Here is a 24,626-nt window from a genome sequence, read left to right on the forward strand (position 1 = left end):
ACATAAAAAATGCATTGCATATTACTCTTTAGAACATTTACAAGGCTAATAAAAAAAATTATATTAATAACTGAATATTTCATCTCTGAAGTACGTTTCTTATTCTTTATTTCAGTAAATGTAATTACTGTCTTAAATTTAGTGGGTAGACAGAGGCGTAGCGAGGGGGAGGGGTACATATGTCCCCGGGCGCCGACGTTAGGGGGCGCCAAAATGTGTTGGAAAAACAAATTAAAATGTCATTTTAGCTGCATTTTTGCATTATAAATAGTTTGAGGGGGAGGGGGTGCAAATCGAAAGTTTGCTCCCGAGGGTGGCGCCAAATTGAAAGTTTGTCCCAGGACGCCAGGAAGGGTCGCTACGCCTTGGGTAGAATGCTTGATAATGTTTTGAATACATTCGTTACTGAGGTTTAGAAATAGCAAACACGTTTGTATTTTACAATCAGGGTCAGACTGGTGGACCCCCAGGTTTAAATAAACCCTCTGCCCCCCCCCCCCTGCCCCCAGCAACGTAGCTCTACTACAAGGCCTTCGGTGCCTTGATTTTTTAAATGATTATTTGTCGCGTGATTTTTCCATCTAGCTGAGGATGATCATTGGGATAAAACGCAGAATAAAAATTTCAATCTGGGGTTGGGGGCCCCTTTTAAATTTACCCGGGCCTCTTGGGCACAGCCAGTCCACCCCTGCTCACGGTAATTAAAAAAATGACAACGATGAAAATGTAGGGCAGTTGTATTTTAGTCAAGGCTAATGTGTGCTAATGTGGATGCTTAGATGAATGATGGTAAACGTAGTGCATGCTTGTAATCAGTCTAAAGAAAACAGCAAACAAGAGGTAAACAATACGATTCCCTTCACGGGTTTGAGCATTTATACTAAACAAAAAGAAACAGTAGTTTTTTTTTTTTTTTTTTTGTTTGTTTTTTAAATTTATTTTTTACATTTTTTAAAGGTGTTTTTGTTTCTGCCCAGGCGCTTTGCTATCCTATCAGGTACCCATCAGAAGGGTAAACTCAAAGACGTTCAACTGACTTGAACCTGGATTCGAACTCGAGAAATGTGGGCCTTAAATCGTATTTCACCTGATATAACAAAGCGGTGGACGAAATATTGTTTAAAAAAAGAAACATAACATTGCCCTGTAGTTATAGTAGTGCTTTAAGTTAGCGAAAAAAAAATCACGAAGAACTAAACTATATTAGGATAAGGCACATCAATCAATGTTGTTTTTTCTTATCGACAAAATACCTAACGTTGTAGAGCTGTTCTTTTCTAGTTCTTTTTTACATAACATCTAGCTCATCACAATGAGAGCGATCACGTCGTGGGTGCGATTATTTTTACCCCGTTACGTTCATTACACCCAAGCGATAATTGTTTATTTGTAAAATCACTACTTGTCCAAAATACAGAGGTCTTCTATGGCTCCGTTTTGTCATTTAAACAAAAAAAAAATGATTTTTTTTTCTCAGTAAAGTACCGGTACCACTACAGAACAGCAGCAATAGAAAACTCTAAGATATCTATATTAATTAAAATAGCAATCATGAACTTCTTTTTAAAATAATACATATTTAAATATTATATGCTTCATACTGGTATTAAACCAAATGAATATATAGTTAATTGTTCCAATATTTCAAGAGATGCTTTGTTTTTATCACTTTAACAAAAATAAAATCAGAGTTATCTCCTTGCATTACTTCCCCCTGATTGTCCCCCTTTCCGCTTGTTGATGAAACTTTCCTTAGCTCCGTCCATGGAATCTATGGCGTCAAAATAATGATTGACGGGGGTCCCTGGCTCAGAGGTGGCGTAGGCCGTCTCGTACTCCTCGTCAGCCTCGACGATCAAGGGTTCGAACTTGAACTCTTTCCTCTCTCGCAGGGGCGTGTACGGCTTACGGCTGTCCCTGCTAGAAATAAAAATCTATCATCAAATCAAGTCTTTACAAAGTGGTGGAAGTTTTTTAGAATTTTAAAACTTTTTGAAACTGATTAGGGGTTTGTGAAGCTTTGTTATTCTTACCATATTTAAAAATTTACTCTAACATTATATTACTAAGTAAACTCATTATGTATATGTAAATATATAAACATGTAGTTTTGATGTATATATATATATATATATATATATATAAATTGATATAATAAGTATAGATAGATAGATATATACAGTATATTATACATCAAACAACTTACACATTGGTGTTGTGTTCATCAAACAACTTACACATTGGTGTTGTGTTCATTAAACAACTTACGCATTGGTATTGTGTTAAACAACTTACACATTGGTGTTGTGTTCATTAAACAACTTACGCATTGGTATTGTGTTAAACAACTTACACATTGGTGTTGTGTTCATTAAACAACTTACGCATTGGTATTGTGCTAAACAACCTACACATTGGTGTTGTGTTAAACAACTTACACATTTGTGTTGTGTTAAACAACTTACAGATTGGTGTTGTGTTAAACAACTTACACATTGGTGTTGTGTTAAACAACTTACACATTGGTGTTGTGTTCATCAAACAACTTACACATTGGTCTTGTGTTCATCAAACAACTTACACATTGGTGTTTTGTTAAACAACTTACACATTGGTGTTGTGTTAAACAACTTACACATTGGTGTTGTGTTCATCAAACAACTTACACATTGGTGTTGTGTTCATCAAACAACTTACACATTGGTGTTGTGTTCATCATACAACTTACACATTGGTGTTGTGTCAAAGAACTTACACATTGGTGTTGTGTTAAACAACTTACACATTGGTGTTGTGTTCATCAAACAACTTACACATTGGTGTTGTGTTCATCAAACAACTTACACATTGGTGTTGTGTCAAAGAACTTACACATTGGTGTTGTGTTAAACAACTTACACTTTGGTGTTGTGTTAAACAACTTACACATTGGTGTTGTGTTCATCAAACAACTTACACATTGGTGTTGTGTTCATCAAACAACTTACACATTGGTGTTGTGTTAAACAACTTACATATTGGAGTTGTGTTCATCAAACAACTTACACATTGGTGTTGTGTTAAACAACTTACAAATTGGTGTTGTGTTCATCAAACAACTTAAACATTGGTGTTGTGTTCATCAAACAACTTACACTTTGGTGTTTTGTTAAACAACTTACACATTGGTGTTGTGTTCATTAAACAACTTACACATTGGTGTTGTGTCAAAGAACTTATACATTGGTGTTGTGTTAAACAACTTACACTTTGGTGTTGTGTTAAACAACTTACACATTGGTGTTGTGTCAAACAACTTACACATTGGTGTTGTGTTAAACAACTTACACATTGGTGTTGTGTTAAACAACTTACACATTGGTGTTGTGTTAAACAACTTACATATTGGTGTTAAGTTAAACAACGTACATATTGGTGTTGTATTAAACAACTTACACATTGGTGTTGTGTTAAACAACTTACAGATTGGTGTTGTGTTAAACAACTTACAGATTGGTGTTGTGTTAAACAACTTACACATTGGTGTTGTGTTAAACAACTTACACATTGGTGTTGTGTCAAACAACTTACACATTGGTGTTGTGTTCATCAAACAACTTACACATTGGTGTTGTGTTAAACAATTTACACATTGGTGTTGTGTCAAACAACTTACAGATTGGTGTTGTGTTAAACAACTTACACATTGGTGTTGTGTCAAACAACTTACACATTGGTGTTGTGTTCATTAAACAACTTACACATTGGTGTTGTGTTCCTCACGAGCTGGTTGCGTCATACTGTCCTCGTTACCCTCGAACCCAGTGGACTCTGTACTGACCACACGTCGTATGGTGCCGCCCTTTATAAGCTGGGCCATGCTCGTCACTGTGTTGCCCTCTTCAATGGCTGATAGTTCCGGTATTCTGGTTGTTAAGTGGAAATATGGGATTTGTTAACACATGGGAAAGTGGAAAAGTGGGATTTGTTAACACAGGAGTAAGTGCTGAAGTGGTATTTGTTAACATAGGAGTAAGTGCTGAAGTGGTATTTGTTAACGTAGGAGTAAGTGTAGAGGTGGGATTTGTTAACAGAGAAGTAAGTAGAGGTGATATTTGTTAACATAGGAGTAGGTGTAGAGGTGGTATTTGTTAACATAGAAGAGGTGGGATTTGTTAAAACATGGGTAAGTGGTAAGGTGGGATTTGTTAACAAAGGAATCATTCTGATGGTAAGTGTAGGGGTGATATGTGTTAACATAGGGGTATGTGGAGAGGTGGTATTTGATCGGACATGAGTGGGTGTAGGTGTGTTATTTCTTGACAAGGAAATCACATGGATTGGGTAAAATAGTCTAATGGTAAGTGCAGACGTGGTATTTGTTAACATAGAAGTAATTGTAGAAGTGGTATTTATTAAACATTAGTAAGTGTAGAGGTGGTATTTGCTAACATAGGAGTAATTGTAGAAGTGGTATTTATTAAAAATTAATAAGTGTAGAGGTGGTATTTGCTAACATAGGAGTAATTGTAGAAGTGGTATTTATTAAAAATTAGTAAGTGTAGAGATGGTATTTGCTAACATAGGAGTAATTGCAGAGGAAATATTTGTTATCATAGAAGCAAGTAGAGGAGGTATTTGTTAACTTAGAAGTAAGTGTAGTAGTTTGATAGTAAGGGTAGAGGTGTTATTTGTTTACACGAAAATGATGAGGATTGAGGAAAATAGTAGTTTGATAGTAAGGGTAGAGGTGTTATTTGGTGATAAAAATAAGAATCACCAGAATTGGGAAATAGCGATCTTAGTATAAAGAATCTTACATGGCGATTAACACCGGCGCTTAGTGTAGATATCGACCAATAATAATATCGTATATGGTGATTCAACCAATTCTACAAACATGGGGAATATCAATTGAACTTTTGATGTAGAGACAGCCATATATATATATATATATATATATATATATATATATATATATATATATATATATATATATATATATATATATATGCTCGATTTAACTTCTAAAATATCCTATAATATAATATTGTTTCATGATGTGACCAAATTTGTAGGAATACATAATCATCTTTGAGGTATTGTTCGGCATGAGAGATCGGAGTGGAGGGTGGGGTGTTACTGACCTGGAGACTTTGTCTGAGTTCTGGGGTGCGATGTTGACCAGACCAGATCTCCTGGGTTTAGGGGGAAGTTCTAGAACGTCGTCTGCTTCTTTAACAGGCTCCACGATAAACCTGTTCCAGACATATGTTTTTTATTAAAGTCATGTTCGTTTTAGTTCGAGTTCTTTTTATTTAATCAGATTATCTGAGATAAGTATAATACAACTGGCTTATATACCATGATAATTTTTTTTAATTTAAGTGCGTTTTGTATGCAATCAGATTATCTGAGTTTCATATTACACAAATGGCCAATATACCATGATCGTTTTAATTTAAGTTTCGTTTTTGATCAGATTACTTGAGATCCATATAAATCAAGTATGGGACAATGTGGTAGAGCGCTCAGCTGCTATCCTGAAAGACTCGAGTTCGGATCTCAGTTCGCGCTTGGAGCTGCAGGTAGTCCTGAGTCAACCCAGCCGTTATGGATACCTGACTTACGTTGGGAAAATTAAAAGAAACTGGCCATTGTGCTTACCATAACATCCTTTTAAATGCTGAGGTCAAGAAACATATGAACTCTACTTCATCGCTACGACTGAACCAGTGGCGGAACTAGAAAAAATGGGCCACCCCGCAAAAAAAATTTTGGGCCCCCCATATATATATATATATATATATATATATATATATATATATATATATATATATATATATATAACACGGTATCATTCGTGTATTTATTTGAGACGTTTGCCTTGTTTTCTAGAACAGTGGTTATTAAATGTAAACAATGTTGGCACTTTATTTCTTGGATATTAGTTGTTGGAGCGCTAGTTTATCTACACTACCACCGATACAAGCCAGCTTAGTTGTTGAGGCGCTATCTATTAGCTTCTTGTAAGGCTAAGAGCGGGAGTGGAGGTCTGAAAAGGAACTTAAAAGGGACAACAAAGCACCGATGTGTTTTTATCCATCAGTTCCAAATTTGGGATGGTCTCAAAAAGCAGTCTTAATATCTAGCGGCCTCTCGCGCAATTGATGTTTTTTCAAAAGAATTTTTGCCGACAACAGCGTGTGTTTGATTGTAGGAAAAAGAATATACAAGAGCGTGGGATGGTGCCTATAGAATAAAGATACTCCAACCGCAGCTACAGTATTCTTTTTTTCAAAACAACCATCAGGTCAAAAATGCAAGAAAATTCATTTTAACTTTAAAAAAATTATTATGGGCGGCTGTGGGCCCCCTAAACGGCGTGCCCCCCCCCCCCCCCCCCCGCATTGCGAGGTCTGGCGGCACTGTAGTTCCGACGCTGGACTGAACGGAGAACTTGACTTTTTTTATATTTTAACTGATCTACATATCAAAATCCTTTTAGTTAAGTTAAAATTTTACAAAATCCGAATAGTTGAGATACATTAGATACACTGCTGACTGAGCCTGTTTTAACCACGCTAAGCTATAATTTTTTTAAATTAAATTAGAAAACATTCAGTAATATAATAAACACAACATTTTAGCAGGAATTAAATTTAAAAAAAACTGTCTGTTAAAACCTTTGTGAGATAGATTACAAATAGTTGATGAGTCTGTTTGGACTTAAAACCTATTTATGATTTACCCAAGAAAAGTTTTGAAATTTTTTTAAAATACGTTTACAGAAACGTTTATGATGTATTAAATAAATACTAGTTTAAGCAATATTAAAAATGACAAATATACACAATAAAACAGGGTTAAGCTAGCTTCTCACATGTATATGCCTTTAGTGATTTTTATTCTTAAAATTAAAAACAATCTATATTTGTATGATTTTACATTGTATTATCTGACAACATCTCTAACTTCGAATTTTATACCCCAACTAAAAAAATATCAAGGCGTTGTTTTTTTACCTAGGCAGTACAGGTTTTCTAGGTTTGGTGAACAGGTTGATGCCTAACGGAAGAATTTTCTACCCCAACTAAAAATAAACCGGGAGTGATCTCCCCTAAACTTTCTCGAATATTCTTATATAACTTGAAATAATTTTTAATTACTTAAACTTTTAAAAATAGAATAGAATCTCATAGAAAAAAGAATTGCGCACCAAGCGAACGCCAAAACAAAATGTGCATAATAGTGCGCAATATTATTAGTACTTTATAAATTTACATGTGTTTTTTGAGAAATCGAAAATAGCGTAAATTAGTACTTCCGGTCAGTGGAAATTACTCATAATTTGTCAGAAGGCAGAGAATTAGATCTTGTACTTACATGTGGAATTTCATTTATCTATCTAAAATAGTACTCAAGTTATAGGCTTTTGAAAAATTCAAAGTAGAAAAAGTACCACTTCCGGTTATCGGAAATTGCTCAAAAGTTGAGACGGATCTACGATTTTGATAAAATACTTATATATCAAATTTCATCAACCTAGCTGTAACGTTACTCAAGTTATCGTGTTTACACACAGACAGACAGACACACAGACATACGGACAAGATTGCAAAATTATGTTTTTCCGTATCAGTGATGTGTAAAACGTCGAGATTTGTAAAAATCTCGATTTGTTTTTTTTTTGCACGATTACAAGACTTTCTCTATACGAGAAAGTAAAAAAATCAAGGTGTTGTTTTTTACCTGGGCATTACAGGTGTTCTAGGTTTGGTGAACAGGTTGATGCCAAACGGGAGACTCAACTTCCGGCCTCGTTTTGGTGGGTCTGCGATCTCAGACTCCGTGTTGGATCTTTGTCTTACCTGTCATTGGATGAGATTGGTAAATTAAAAACTGTTATTAAACCTTATACATCTGTTTTATACGAAACAAAATCTGATGGAAATTTTCTTCAATGTTTTTTTTTTTTTTTTTTTTTTTTTAAGAAATAAGATTCATCAGTAATACTAATGGATTTAATTAAGTTCATAAACAGCAATAATAAATTGACACAAACTCATCTATTTTACATCAAGCTAAAACCAGCGTTAGTTAACATTTAAAAGAATAAAATATAAAGTGTTATTATTCAAAATAAAGTTAGTGTTTGTAAATATTTTATCGTTGTAAGTTTTTAAAATTGTGAAGCATGTATAGTTGAGAATTAAAAATAAATAATTATAAAAAATGTGTCTAAATATTTACCTAAAAAAAATCCGTTTACAATGAAACTGCCGAAATCATACTCTCTAATAAGCGCTTCCCTGTGTTTATATTCGGTTGTGTTCTAGGGGTTAATAGCCTCCCGTCCCCCCACCCCCACACAATCACAAAACACACACATTCTACCAACCACGGTTCAAATGGCTATATCCTAGACATCCGGGAAATTCTAAAGCCCCCCCCCCCCCAACCCATTCCCAGATTGAAATTTCTTTGCGTATTTGTTTTTCCAATTTCAAAAAAATGAAAACACTAATGGGACTAAAACAGCACTGGGGAACCCGCCCAGATATACATGGGGGCCCACCGGGATTTTTTCCCGATAGACCGGCGGGCAAGTCCACCCCTTCACCCTACCATAGCAACGTCCCTGATTTCATAATCAACACAATCGTTTTAAATTTTTACTAAAACATAGATAATTAAAATATATTAACGCTGGTAATTTGCTACTATTTTATTTCATATAAATCAGAGCAATTGTAAATTAAACAAAAGTATGCTGATTATAAAAATTCTGTTTAATTTTTCTTAAAGCGATTAATCAAGCAACTTAAAAAAAATCATTGAAATAGCATATTGAGGGAATAAAGATGAGACATGCTATTTCTTGATAAGGTTAATAAATAACACTTCATATATGCGGGGGTGCAATGGTTGTGTCCATGAGGCCCGGGAAATTTTAAAAGACCCCCCTCCCCTCCCTCAACTCCAGATTAAAATTTTCAATGTGCGCTTTTTTTCCCTCCATCACAGCCTGATTTTTTTTCCCTTTGGTAAATCCACCATCTTTTTTATGCGATAAAGGGGGGGGGGGTCGTCCTTAAATGACGTCACACCCGTAGGAGGTTCGTAATTTTGTGACGATGTGTGACGAGGAGGAGGGGAGGGGGGGGGGGTTCAGATAGTGTGACGTCACTCTTTTGCATTTTTTATTTCAAAAGTAATGTCGTAAACATAATTTTAGTGGTTATTTCGCAATTTAGTAAATTGTAATAGAAATTGCTTAAAAATTCTCTTCATTGACCGAGCTCAGTCTATATTTTAGAAAAACGTCGACGTTATAAAAAATTCAACTGCAAATTTGAGGCAGGTTGTAATCTGAACTTTGGCGTCATTTAAGGGAAAGGGGAGGGGGGTCTGGCTTTAAGTGACATTGTGTGACGGAGGGGAAGTAGTGGAGTTAAAAATCGTCAAAAAATGTAAAAAGCATGACGTCATATGTTTGGCCACTAACACTTTTCTTCCAAGTTCTACACATTTTTTATTTTTTAAATGTTGCCTTAGGGTTTTCTAATAGGCTTTAACATCCCCCCCCCCCTCACCCCACCGCCCACCCGCAGGTGCATCAAGTTACCTGGTTTGAACAAAGTTAGGACGGGGAGGGGTGGCGTTTGAGAGATAATAAAAAACGTTCACTGTTATAGGTACCGAACTCAAAATCAATGTATAGCACGAGTATCGACCAAATGCAACATCGGATAAATACAAAAACAAGACGAATGAGTTTTATTTTACATGGAAACTGTTTAATACGAACACTGTATCCAATTGTGGTTTGATCCAATTTAACAACAAAAATAAATTGTGCCATAAAGAGCTTCGATTAGTTATGGCTGACTAATGACATTACAATACAATTGTAAACAAATTATTTGATTGGATATAGTTAATAAATTAAAAGTAAAACATCGAAGGATTGAGAAAATATAACGTAAAGTAAAATTCCTGAGATAAGTACACAAAAAATGTTATTTACATAAAAACTGCTTAAGTGGACACTCACACACACAAACACACACACATATATATATATATATATATATATATATATATATATATATATATATATATATATATATATATATATATATGTGTGTATATATATATATATATATATATATCTAAATATGTATATATATATATATATATATATATATATATATATATATATATATATATATATATATATATATATATACATATATATATATATATATATATATATATATAATAAGCTGAGGTATTTCTTACTAAAAGCTTAGCTATAAACAAAATTGAAAAATCTTTGTATAACGTGTGTTAAAACGAACGTTAATTGACTGCAGTTAAATGCTAAGTTACGTGCCTTGGCTACAACAACACAATCTCACCATTACTGGTACCGTAAACACCACATTACAAACAATATCAAATTCAAGGTATTTTACAAGGCATATCCTTAATAAAAGCCAACTACTTTCTACTTTAGCCTAAAGCCTAAGCAAGAAAAATTACTAATGCATCCTAAACTATTTTAGCAAAAGCTTTAAAATTGTGTAAATGTAACTTTTAGCGATGGTAATTTCAAATACATACATATATATATATATATATATATATATATATATATATATATATATATATATATATATATATATATATATATATATATTTATATTATATATATATATATATATATATATATATAAACATATATGTATGTATATAAATATATATATATACATGTATGTATATGTGTGTATATATATGTATATATACATATATATATATATATATATATATATATATATATATATATATATATATATATATATATATATATATATATATATATATATTTATATATATATGTATAGTCATCTATATATACATACAAGAGCTATTCTAGATTGAAAAGAAGCACACGGTGAAGCATCGATGAAGCGAAGCAGATCTATGTCCTGTTATCGTTATTATCAAGCTACACGTAGGATTTGTTATTGTTATCACAGTCTGCGTCATACACGTCATCAGTTACCGGGATATCGAGCGACGACCGCCTGTTGTTGTTGTTGGTCTCGTTGCCAGGGTGACCATTCGGCATCAGGGTCTGGCGCCCGAGGCCGCTGCCGAACGAGTTCAAGGTCACGTGAGACCCGTGGGCCCGGCTGTGACGGTGCTGGAGGAGGCTGAGGAACGAACCCGTGATGGAACGCTTCCTTTGTCTGGAGGAGATAACGCAATATTAATGTGTGTGATAGTTATGGAAATTAGTGGCTCTACATTTTGTTTTCAAACTCACTAGGCCTATATATATATATATATATATATATATATATATATATATATATATATATATATATATATATATATATATATATATATATATATATATATATATATATATATATATACATAAATATATAAACAAAAATATACATACATATATATATATATATATATATATATATATATATATATAAATATATATATATATATATATACATATATATATATATAGGCCTATATATATATATATATATATATATATATATATATATATATATATATATATATATATATATATATGCCTATAAATATATATATATATATATATATATATATATATATATATATATATATATATATATATATATATATATATATATATATATATATATATATATATATATATATATATATATATATATATATATATATATATATATATTGTTTCGATGATAAATTTACAGTGTTTTTATGCATCGATAAATACTAACATGATTGGAGTTTAGAATATGGACATTTAAAATATGGTGCTGAAATCGTTAACAATAAAAAGTCAGTGAATAGTTTTGAGAAATATAGAAAAAAATGAGTAATTAGAATGAAAATGGAAATAGTCGCTCCAGACTTAAATGCTTACTGATCAGTTGTTGTTTTATTTTTTTTTTATTATAATATATCAAGTTCTAAGACCATGCCAAATGTACAGACCTAGCCTTAAGTTTATCCCACCTTTAAAATTAAATCCTAAGGCTCAACCTAACATTTAGCCTAACAACCCACTGACTCTGAAAACACTTACTGTAGCCAATTGTAAAACAAACAAAAAAAGGTTAGTTTAAGAAGACCGAAAAACTTATCAACACAAAACTCACTCAGATATCTTGATATGACAATATTTCATACAACTAAATCTACATGTAGGGAATAGGGCTGGTAAGTAGGTCACCAACCAGTTCTATGGCTCATGCAGGTATTATTGAGCCGTATAACTGGTTGGTGACCTACTTACCAGCCCTATTATTTCAGTGTAAAGAAAAACTAAAAACCAGACCAAGCTGTTTAGTTTTTTTAAAAGTACGAATTAATAAAAGAAAAAGTCAAAGGTGAAAGACTGCATAAATTAACATAATTACCCGTTGGACCAATCATTCTGGTTTTGGGTGTCCTCGTGATCAGACATGATCATTTTCTCTTCTTCCAAAGTTGGTCGTCTGCAGAATAAGATTTGACTAATTAAAACTTTGATTTAAACATGATCTCATATATACAGTAACAAAGAATCAGACTTCGGCTAATAAAATATTGACTAGAAACGTATCTAAACTATGATATGAAAAAAATAATAAATTCCGGTTAATTGAAACGATGAAAACATCTCATATACTCAACAGCTAAGAGTCAAGTTTCAGCTAGTTAAAACTTTGATTAAAACTTGAACTATATACAACAACAAGGAGTCATCTCCGTAAATGACGTCACGCTTTTTTGACGATTTTTACCTCCCCCCCCTCTAGACCCCCCCCCCCCTAAAATGACGTCACACCTCAGTCTACAACACCCCCCCCCCTCAAAAAGGCTTTTGAATTTTCTTAAAACATCAATATTTTTCCAAAATCTTGTCAGAACTATGTCAACAAAGAGTCTTTTGATCAATTCCTATAACAATTTATTAAAACCGTTTTTTAAAACGCGAAATAACGGCTAAAACTCGTTTTTTCTAACATTGCTTTTTTTATAATGCAAAAGTGTCACACCATCTGAACGCCCCCCCCCCCTCCCCCTCATCACACACCGTCACAAAATTACGGACCCCCCTCCCCCCTACGAGTCTGATGTTATTTATGGACGACACCCCCCCCCCCCTTTTCCAATGAATCTGATTTCAGCTAATTGAAACATTGACTAAAAACGTATCTCAAATATGAAACGAATAAATTTCAGCTAATTAAAACATTGATTTAAAAACTTATCTAAAATATGATACTAAACAAGAATAATTTTCAGCTAATAAAAACGATGAAAACAATATCGAATATATTCAATAACAAAAAATCAAATTTCAGCTAATTAAAACAAAGATTAAACCAAGTCTGATATATCAAACAACAAATAATTAGATTTCAGTTAACAAAAACATTGATTTAAACATGATCTCGTATATTCAACAACAAAGAATCAAGATTTCAGCTAATACATTCATTGATTTAAACACAATCTCATTTATTCAATAGCACGCATCAAAGGCAAGCTCATAAATTAAAACCTTTGGTTTCGCCGATTTATGAATTTATAAAATTTGTCCGTGCAGTAACAGTTTTTGGACATGTCGGCCTATACACGCTCCGTGACAAACTAATTAACTTTTACTCCGGTGTAATTTAATAACGGAATTATTGCACTTTAAAGCAGTCTGTAATTTAAGTTTATGGGATTGTATACGTCATTTAATGCATACTTTGTAACGGCCTTGAGGTAAATGATAGAAGCTGGTCTAGTTCTAAAACGAAAGATAGCAAACTATGAAAAACCCCGGAGAAGACAATTTAAAGAGGATTTGACAAAGGTGGCAGAGTTTCTTCCAGACAACCCCGAAGTAAGTCTATCCCCCCCCCCTCCCCCCAAAGGAAATGGAATGTATATAGAAAATCTATACTTTTACTATTGTAAAACATTGAATGTGGTGTCCATATGCCCAATGCCCTACCTACTGAATATTAAAGGTTGTGCCATATGCCCAATGCCCTACTTACTGAATATTGAATGTGGTGCCAGTGCCCAATGCACTACTTACTGAATATTAAAAGTGGTGCCAATATGCCCAATGCCCTACTTACTGAATATTAAAGGTGGTGCTTATATGCCCAATGCCCTACTTACTGAATATTGAATTTGGTGCCCAATGCCCTACTTACTGAATATTGAATGTGGTGCCCATGAAATTAGGCCTGACAGAGCTGAGTGATGACTCTGTGTATGGAATGTCAGGATTCTCATCATCCCAGAATGCATCTCTGATGAAGCCCGGATGTTTACCATAACACTGGTCAACCAAACAGAAAGCTACCTGCAAATTTAAATAATGAGGGCTTAAATCATAACATTATCGATACACAGTCATAGTAATAATTAGTTAATTTTGTAGAGTTAATTAATTTCTAATATTAAAATGCTGTATTAACATATCTTTATCTTTTCTAAACACACTAGCGGAAAAATCAAGTACGTATTTTAACTACGTTTAACAAATATGTCTGAATGTGTTTAACATTAATTGTGTCTGTGTCTAAAAGTGTGTCGGGGTGTGTAGGAGTGTGTTTGGGTATGTATGATGGTGTCTAGGGTGTCTAAGTGTGTCTGACCGTGAGTGTGTCTGAGTGTGTCTGAGTGTGTCCAAGTGTGTTTAACATTGAATGTGTCTGAATGTGTTTAGGTGTGTCTAACGTTGAGTTTGTCTGAATGTGTCTGAGTGTATATCAGTGTGTCTGAATGTGTCTGATTGCGTCTAACATTGAGTGCTTCTGAGTGTGTCCTAGATTGTCTAACGTTGAGTATGTCTGTGTGTCTCTGGGTGTGTCTGGGTGAGTCTGGGTGTGTCTGTGTGTGTCTAAATGTGTCCTAGATTGTCTAACGTTGAGTGTGTCTGTGTGTCTCTGGGTGTGTCTGAGTGTGTCTACGGTTAAGTGTGATTGAGTGTGTCTGTGTGCCTCTGGGTGTGTCTGGGTGTGTCTGACACTTACAGCTGTGTGTCTGTCCAACAGCCAATTAAAATCGTAATCATCATCGTCCTCACCAAAAGGATTAATCATCTGCTCAGCGACCTGGAGTTGGGTAACACAAAATAGAAGGGTTAACATGTCATAGACTTCAAGCCAGGAAATAAAAGTATTTCATAAAGCGGTGTAAATTGTGAATGTAATCACTAAGAAAATGGACATTAACAAATATAAAATGATGTAAGGTAAGGGATAATTTAAGAGAGAATTTTTTTTTTTAGTTTTTAACGTATATTAGTAAATAATAAACTTGTAATAAACCCGGTAGTTATTTCAATTTCCTTGTTATTTTTCTTTCATTATCAGTATTTAGAAAGAAATTACAACATTACAGTAATATGATATATATATATATATATATATATATATATATATATATATATATATATATATATATATATATATATATATATATATATAAAATTATATACATATATGAATAAATGTATGTACCTTTAACCAGCCCATATAGAAGAGGAACTGCATGATGGTAAACCCAGGTACGTAGAAATCTCCTTCATAACCTTCGTACTTTTTATCAGGGTTTAGGTACTGTTGTCCTACCAGCGCCACAGCAAAGTAGGTATAGACGGCTAGTGTCACCACCTACGTAGGATGTTGTGAGAAAGAAAGATATTATATATATATAATATATATAATAATAAAGATATTATATATATATATATATATATATATATATATATATATATAGTTTTAGGTTTAGATAGTTATTGTTTAATTGTATTGAATTTTGAATCTTACCTGTGTGTAGACGAGTGGCACAGTGATCCAATCATACACAAAGCATACAGAGCATTTGTCTCGGAAGTCAGCAAGATACTGAAGGGGAATTATGAATGCATATATATGTATAGGCCTATATATACATATATATATATATATATATATATATATATATATATATATATATATATATATATATATATATATATATATATATATATATATACATTTACATATATATATAAATATATATTTATGATATGTGACAGGACAAATGATCTCAGGACAAAATATCTCAGACAAAATATCTCAGACAAAATATCTCACGGACAAATGATCTCAAGACAAATGATCTCAAGGACAAATGATCTCACGGACAAAAGATACCAGGACAAAATATATCAGGACAAATTATACCATGGACAATTGATCTCAGACAAAATATCTCAGACAAAATATCTCACAGCAAAATTTTATATATATATATATATATATATATATATATATATATATATAGTTGAAGCATTAAATCTATTTTTCTAAATTATCTCGCAAACTGTTTTCCTCCACCACAGAAAGATACAAGTCCAAACTTTTAAATTACATCATGCCAGAGAACATGTAATATTCAACAGCTTATATAATATATACCTCGATGACCATCCTGAGACCAAAGTCCGTCTGGATCCTCCCCTCCTTTCTGGCAGTGACCAGGACATGGTTGGCCCAGACGATGGGCACCCAGAACTTGATGTATCGGCACTGAACCTTCTCGTACATCTCCACCTCCTCTTTGGTCACAAAACCTGAAACGTTACAATGTCGTTTTAACTAAAAGATCAAAGTACCTCTTGTGTTTGCTTAGCGTTTTGCTTCATGTATGAAACTAATTTCTCGGCAACTTGTTTTTGAACTACATGATAAAAGAGGAACCCCATTGTCTAACAAACTATATAGCCATTAGGCTCGGCAAGTTAATAGCTAATATATAAGCTATTCTCTATAACCGTTTCAGATACTAACCCAAAATAAAAAAATAATGTTTTTTATAATTATAACTTTTCGTTTTATTTATCTTAAAATAAGTAAAAAAGCAGTCTCATAATTATTAGAAGTAATTAACACAAACTATATTAACTATGTATATATATATATATATATATATATATATATATATATATATATATATATATATATATATATATATATATATATATATATATATATATATATATATATATATATATATATATATATATATATATATATATATATATATATATATATATATAAATATATACACACACACACAAAAAGAATTTTGCCCCCCCACTCCATATATATATATATATATATATATATATATATATATATATATATATATATATATATATATATATATATGTCCTACACCCATGACATAAGCCTCCTTCCATATAGGGTTAAAATTAAGTTACTCACCTGCCTCCACGACATGGTCTAGTGTAGGGAACCTCTTCATGACAGACACACTTGTACAACGCAGGATCAGGATCAGGCCGAACAGCACGTACCTAGGGTATACAGGTGGGCATGCAGTACAGACGTAGTTTTAGTACAGAGCATGATGGTTAAATTTAAAGCATTCGGGTGTCGTTTCACACGAAGAGCAGGTGAAGTAGAGCTCATGTTTTTGTTTGATCACGGCTTTGAATTGGACTTTGTTGGCAAAGTTTGCCTCTCCTCCCCTCTACCCTTGACTCAAGAAAATAGCCAGGTACTAAAACTGAGCTGAAGAGACTAAATAGTATTCAGATTTAAATCATACCTTACGTTAAATTAAACCTCATTGTTTTGAATTAACAGAATTTTTTAAAAATATATTGACTGAAGTAGCTTACGTATTTAGAATTCATTGCCAGTCACGTGATAAATAAAAATAAGTTTAAACTCGTTAATATTGATATTTAAATATTATGTTTACCTTGCCACTGCTCTTCTCATCATGCGTGATTTCTCATCGAAGCCGTGGAGATAAGTGGACATGACAAACAGGGTCCTGTGTAGTAGAATATAAAAGTTTTTTTGTTAGGGTTAGGGCTAGGGCTAGGGCTAGGGCTAGGGCTAGGGCTAGGGTTAGGGTTAGGGTTAGGGTTAGGGTTAGGGTTAGGGTTAGTGTTAGGGTTAGGGTTAGGGTTAGGGTTAGGGTTAGGGTTAGGGTTAGGGTTAGGGTTAGGGTTAAGGATAGGGTTAGGGCTAGGGCTAGGGCTAGGGCTAGGGCTAGGGCTAGGGCTAGGGCTAGGGCTAGGGCTAGGGCTAGGGCTAGGGCTAGGGCTAGGGCTAGGGCTAGCTGTTTTTATTTAATTTAGGGTTTGTGTTTGAATTAGGATTATGGTTATTCTGTGTCAGGTTTAAAACTAGAGCACACAAAAAAAACTAAAGTCATTTTTATCTAAAAGATGCTTATAAGCGGTTGGCGTTAAAAGGAGAGAGAGAGTTAGAGAAAGGGTGAGAGAGAGAGAGGGAGAGAGCTAATATAGGGTATGGTTAGTTTTTGGGAAAGGACTACAGCTAGTGTTTGGACTTTAGAATAAGAGACATTGTTTCATTGACGGTTAAAGCTGGAATTTTAAATAAAATATAATTTGTGATGAGGATTGAAAAACTACCAATGGCGATTGAAAATATGACGTCATCTGTGACGTAAGGACTCAGGTAACTCACCTGTCCGGCCAGGGAACGTTGTGGAACTGCTGCCACCACCTGCCCACAATAAACGTCACGTAGAACCCCAGCAGGAACGACAGAGGGATGACGCTGGTCGCAGAACGGCATTCTATAGCCATCGTCTCGAATGTTCTGGTAAGAATTGAAGAAAAAATATTACATTTCAGTTTTGTTTTTTTTAATTTGGATATAAAGGAGGCCGGATAGAATATTAACGAATATAAAGAGTAACACATTTTATGTAAATTTTATATCTGATATGATATTTTGTTTTAAATTCACAAGACAGAGGAAGGGGGAGTTAATCAGTCCCTAGTTTCTCTCTTAAATCAGCCCTTGAAGCATTTCCTTGTGCTGGTATTTTTTGTCCAGTTTTAATTTTTGAAACAGAACTATTGCTGGCAGTTAGTTCTTCATTTAACGATTATATGACGACCTTTACAATAAATTGATAAAATATTATATAAAATATGTTAATATCTGTAGGCGTGTGCCTAGCTCCACAGAGAGAGAGAGAGCGAGAGAGAGAGAGAGAGCAGGAGAGAGAGAGAGGCATTATAATAATGATTATTGAGTGTCGAACTAAAAAAAAATTTTTCTTTAAAATAAAATAAGCTACTATGATCATTGCAGTGTCATACTTTAACGACACATTTCGAAACGACCAGTCCCCTATCACCAACACCACCAGTCCCCCCCCCCCCACACACACACGTCCAGTAATCCCATACACCACCTTTTATACCCACACTATCAGTCCTCCATACCGCAAACCTCCACCCCTCTCCCCCTCAACATCACCAGTTATCCCCAACTTCAAGTCCCCCCCCTCACACACAATACCAGTCCACCACACACACCACCATTCCCCCCACACACACCACTAGTCCCCCCACAGACCACCACCAGTTCCCACACACACACCACCTGTCCACCACACACACCACCATTCCCCCACACACACCACTAGTTGCCGCACACACATCATTAGTCCCCACACACACAATACCAGTCCACCACACACACCACCATTCCCCCACACACACCACTAGTTGCCGCACACACATCATTAGTCCCCACACACACAATACCAGTCCACCACACACACCACCATTCCCCCACACACACCACTAGTTGCCGCACACACATCATTAGTCCCCACACACACAATACCAGTCCACCACACACACCACCATTCCCCCCACACACACCACTAGTCCCCCCACACACCACCACCAGTTCCCACACACACACCACCTGTCCACCACACACACCACCATTCCCCCACACACACCACTAGTTGCCGCACACACATCATTAGTCCCCACACACACATCACACACACCACCAGTCCCCCACACACCACCAATCCCCCATACACACCACCAGTTGCCACACACATCACCAGTCCCCACACATACCAACATTCCCCCACACACACACCACCAGTCCCCACACACACATCACCAGTCCCCACACATACCAACATTCCCCCACACACACACCACCAGTCCCCACACACACATCACCAGTCCCCACACATACCAACATTCCCCCCCACACATACCTCGAGTTCCCCCCCCCACACACACACAACCACTGTAGACTGTATCACAAGGCAGCGTCACTTATGATCACGTGCTACAAAACATCTGAGCTATTAATAGCACGTGTCCCTCCCCCTTGCTCCCCCCCCCCCTTATTTCAATTGTTAAATCCGACTGCTAAACCCATATCAATCTATTTCTTACCTTTAAAAAAAATGGTCTTACTACACTGTTACAATACATGAAATGATAACATAGGAAAACAGTCAATCTTGTTGTAGACTTTTATGCCCCTCATACATACTTTATGTATTTTAGAGAAATGGAATCTACACTAGTTTTGCCACGGCACCCAGTATATGTGTAAATACATACACCACATATGTTTTAAAATAATATTATAGATGTAATAATGTCGAATATACAAGCCAGCTGTTTGAGATAAATAAGATGTAATAGGGTGTTTTGTTTTGGTGGTGATTAATACAAAAGTATTAACGTCAACTAGAGTTATAAATTGATCAAGTGTTAAAACAACGAACTAGAAAACAGGATAGACTAAAAATAAAGTGTAATAAAAGATAGAAAAGGTACTAGAAAAGGAGGATAAAATATAATGCAGAGATTAACATTGTGTGAAGATACAAACGTGTAAGAGATTATGAATACACACTGGTAGAGCTAATATAAAGCAGACAGCAATACTAAGCATAACACAAATGGCAAAACTAAACACAGATAGCAACACTTAGCACATACAATAAAGATAACACAGAGAGCAACACTAATGCAGACAGCAACACCAACACAGACAACAACACCAATACAGACAGCAACGCTAAACACAACCCAGAGAGCAACACTAACCATAGACAGAAACACTAACACAAAATGCAAAAACATAACACAGATAGCAATGCTTATACAGAGAGTAACATTCGCACAGACAGCACAACTTAACACAGAAAGCAACCCTACCACAGACAGCAACATTGACAGACAGCAACACTTACAAAGGCAATAACAGCAGCATCACAACACAGACAGCAACACTTAACACAACACAGACAGCAACATCAGCACAGCAAAGACAGCACCATTTACAGACAGCAAGACTTACAAAGGCAGTAACAGCAGCATCACAACACAGACAGCAACACTTAACACAACACAGACAGCAACATCAGCACAGCAAAGACAGCACCATTGACAGACAGCAACACTTACAAAGGCAGTAACAGCAGCATCACAACACAGACAGCAACACTTAACACAACACAGACAGCAACATCAGCACAGCAAAGACAGCAACATTGACAGACAGCAAGACTTACAAAGGCAGCAACAGCAGCATCACAACACAGACAGCAACATCAGCACAGCAAAGACAGCAACATTGACAGACAGCAAGACTTACAAAGGCAGCAACAGCAGCATCACAACACAGACAGCAACACTTAACACAACACAGACAGCAACATTGACAGACAGCAACACTTACAAAGGCAGTAACAGCAGCATCACAACACAGACAGCAACACTTAACACAACACAGACAGCAACATTGACAGACAGCAACACTTACAAAGGCAATAACAGCAGCATCACAACACAGACAGCAACACTTAACACAACACAGACAGCAACATTGACAGACAGCAACACTTACAAAGGCAGCAACAGCAGCATCACAACACATACAGCAACACTTAACACAACACAGACAGCAACATTGACAGACAGCAACACTTACAAAGGCAATAACAGCAGCATCACAACACAGACAGCAACACTTAACACAACACAGACAGCAACATTGACAGACAGCAACACTTACAAAGGCAGCAACAGCAGCATCACAACACAGACAGCAACACTTAACACAACACAGACAGCAACATCAGCACAGCAAAGACAGCAACATTGACAGACAGCAAGACTTACAAAGGCAGTAACAGCAGCATCACAACACAGACAGTAACATCAGCACAGCAAAGACAGCAACATTGACAGACAGCAAGACTTACAAAGGCAGTAACAGCAGCATCACAACACAGACAGCAACACTTAACACAACACAGACAGCAACATTGACAGACAGCAACACTTACAAAGGCAGCAACAGCAGCATCACAACACAGACAGCAACACTTAACACAACACAGACAGCAACATTGACAGACAGCAAGACTTACAAAGGCAGCAACAGCAGCATCACAACACAGACAGCAACACTTAACACAACACAGACAGCAACATCAGCACAGCAAAGACAGCAACATTGACAGACAGCAAGACTTACAAAGGCAGTAACAGCAGCATCACAACACAGACAGCAACACTTAACACAACACAGACAGCAACATTGACAGACAGCAACACTTACAAAGGCAGCAACAGCAGCATCACAACACAGACAGCAACACTTAACACAACACAGACAGCAACATTGACAGACAGCAACACTTACAAAGGCAACAACAGCAGCATCACAACACAGACAGCAACACTTAACACAACACAGACAGCAACATTGACAGACAGCAACACTTACAAAGGCAGCAACAGCAGCATCACAACACAGACAGCAACACTGAACACAACACAGACAGCAACATTGACAGACAGCAAGACTTACAAAGGCAGTAACAGCAGCATCACAACACAGACAGCAACACTTAACACAACACAGACAGCAACATTGACAGACAGCAACACTTACAAAGGCAGCAACAGCAGCATCACAACACAGATAGCAACACTTAACACAACACAGATAGCATTGCTATCACAAAGGGTAACATTTGCACAGACAGCAAAACAACATAGAAAGTAATGCTATCCCAGACAGCAACACTTAACAAAGACAGCAACATTAGCACAAACAACAACACTTAGCACAGACAGCGACAGTTAATAGAAACAGCAACACTAAAAGACAGCAACACTAAAAGACAGCATTGCTTAGCGAAAAACAGACAGCAACACTTAACACAACATAGAAAGCAACACCTAGCATAACACAGACAACATAACATAAAAAAACAGAGATCAACACATAACAAAGAAACCACTCACGCCCTACCCCCCCCCCCCCCCACCCCACTCACCTCTGTTGGCTCTCCGTTAGTGCCAGCCTGTAGATCATACTTATCGTTGCGTACATGACCAAGAAGATGACCAGTTCCTTGTACAGCAGCTTGTACACACTCCCCTTCCAGGCAATCAACAGCCTCAAGAAACCTCCCAAAGATGTAGTAGCCACGCGGTTCTGATAGATGATTGTCATTTTTCTTCTTCTTCAGAATGAGTTATCGTTCTTTAAAACTCTCCAGAGTTCTTACCCCTTATTTAGAAAACCAAATGTCCTTTTATGAGTTCTCAGTTCGTGTTTGTCAGTGTGGACTTGTTGGACTCAAGGCTACCATAATTTCAAAACATTTCTAATGTTATCTGTTCCATTCTTATCAAACTGTATCTTTCCGTGCAATAAAATAGAGCCTAGCATTCAAATTTCACACAAATAAATTGCTTTAAGCGAATCAAAATGTGTGATTTCTTGTTTACGATATCCTTTAAGTTGTATTTAGGTGGATGATATATTTAGGTGTGTTTTACTTGTTCCAAGTGATTAAGTTATCTGAAATTTCAAAAGTAGGAAACAGTAAACAAAAAATTATGTGAAATATTACATGTGTTATAAGATCGATTTAAAAGTCGTATGCGTTATTATTAGCTAAAGAAGGAAAAAGACTGATTCAAATTTCATACTATAGACATTTCTTAATACAGTCCTATAATAAATTTGTCTGGATTAAGGATTATCAAAGAAGACATAAGCCGACCACGTATAAACAATACTATTTGTGGAGTTTAAGTTATAATATAGTAACACTTAAACCACAACAGATTTTTTTTTAAAACGTTTATTACGCATAACTATTAGAATTACATTAGTTAAAGTAAATCAAATGTCCGGGCGCAGTAGAGTTACTTTGTTTCTCGAAAATGACTTAAGAGTGTGTGGTTGGTACTATCCCCAACCGCTTGAACGGCTAAATTGTGGCATGTACCACAGACTTGCTCTGGAACCGAACTCCACCTTTTCGCGTTAGTGGTTGTGCGATCTACCGCTCGACCACCTCATTACTAAATTTGAATAAGTTAAAATAAATCCTAGAAAAACGTATACGCTAAATTTAATTTTATAACTATAACTAATTATAATAATTAATATATTAATTATTATTTCTTGGTTTTACAAATTATTCTTCCAATTTAGAAATTATACATAAGTATCTTTTTAAATGTAAAATTAAACATTGAAATTTTTAAAATTACGAATTAATATTGTACGCTAATGTTTTAATTAGCTGAAATTAATGTAAATTAAACTCACCTAAGTCAGTTCACCTTCACTTAACGATTTGTAAAAAAAATTCACCTTGATAAATTATAAATTTCAAAATACACACAGTTCGTGAATAAAAGAAAAATCCATAGTACTGCAACACTTCTACAACAACCACACGAACGACATCAGCAGTGCTAGCAT

General features: G+C 35.2%; 1 protein-coding gene across 1 annotated transcript; it reads right to left on the reverse strand.

Annotated features, from left to right (window-relative positions):
- Positions 1-508: 508 nt before the first annotated feature.
- Positions 509-23,563, reverse strand: LOC131948652 (bestrophin-4-like). Its single transcript, XM_059310269.1, has 15 exons — positions 23,182-23,563; positions 18,522-18,656; positions 17,782-17,856; positions 17,280-17,371; positions 16,470-16,624; positions 15,837-15,914; positions 15,528-15,680; positions 15,039-15,119; positions 14,214-14,365; positions 12,435-12,512; positions 11,051-11,237; positions 7,732-7,850; positions 5,127-5,237; positions 3,741-3,905; positions 509-1,920 (listed from the first exon to the last, which is right to left on the reverse strand). Exons 1-15 carry the CDS (start codon positions 23,358-23,360, stop codon positions 1,692-1,694), a joined length of 1,989 nt encoding a protein of 662 aa, XP_059166252.1. The 5' UTR covers positions 23,361-23,563; the 3' UTR covers positions 509-1,691.
- Positions 23,564-24,626: the final 1,063 nt, after the last annotated feature.

Source organism: Physella acuta, unplaced genomic scaffold, assembly GCF_028476545.2.
Source record: "Physella acuta isolate Inbredline_101_S28 unplaced genomic scaffold, ASM2847654v3 ptg000655l, whole genome shotgun sequence".
NCBI classification, from domain to species: domain Eukaryota; kingdom Metazoa; phylum Mollusca; class Gastropoda; family Physidae; genus Physella; species Physella acuta.

Excerpts from the sequence above, each read along its gene's own strand:
- LOC131948652 (XM_059310269.1), bottom strand. The coding sequence starts at position 23,360 with ATGACAATCATCTATCAGAACCGCGTGGCTACTACATCTTTGGGAGGT. Across the intron at positions 18,657-23,181 it reads CTAACGGAGAGCCAACAGAG|AACATTCGAGACGATGGCTA; the intron begins GTGAGTGGGGTG and ends AATTCTTACCAG. Across the intron at positions 7,851-11,050 it reads GGTCGTCGCTCGATATCCCG|GTAAGACAAAGATCCAACAC; the intron begins GTAACTGATGAC and ends ATCCAATGACAG.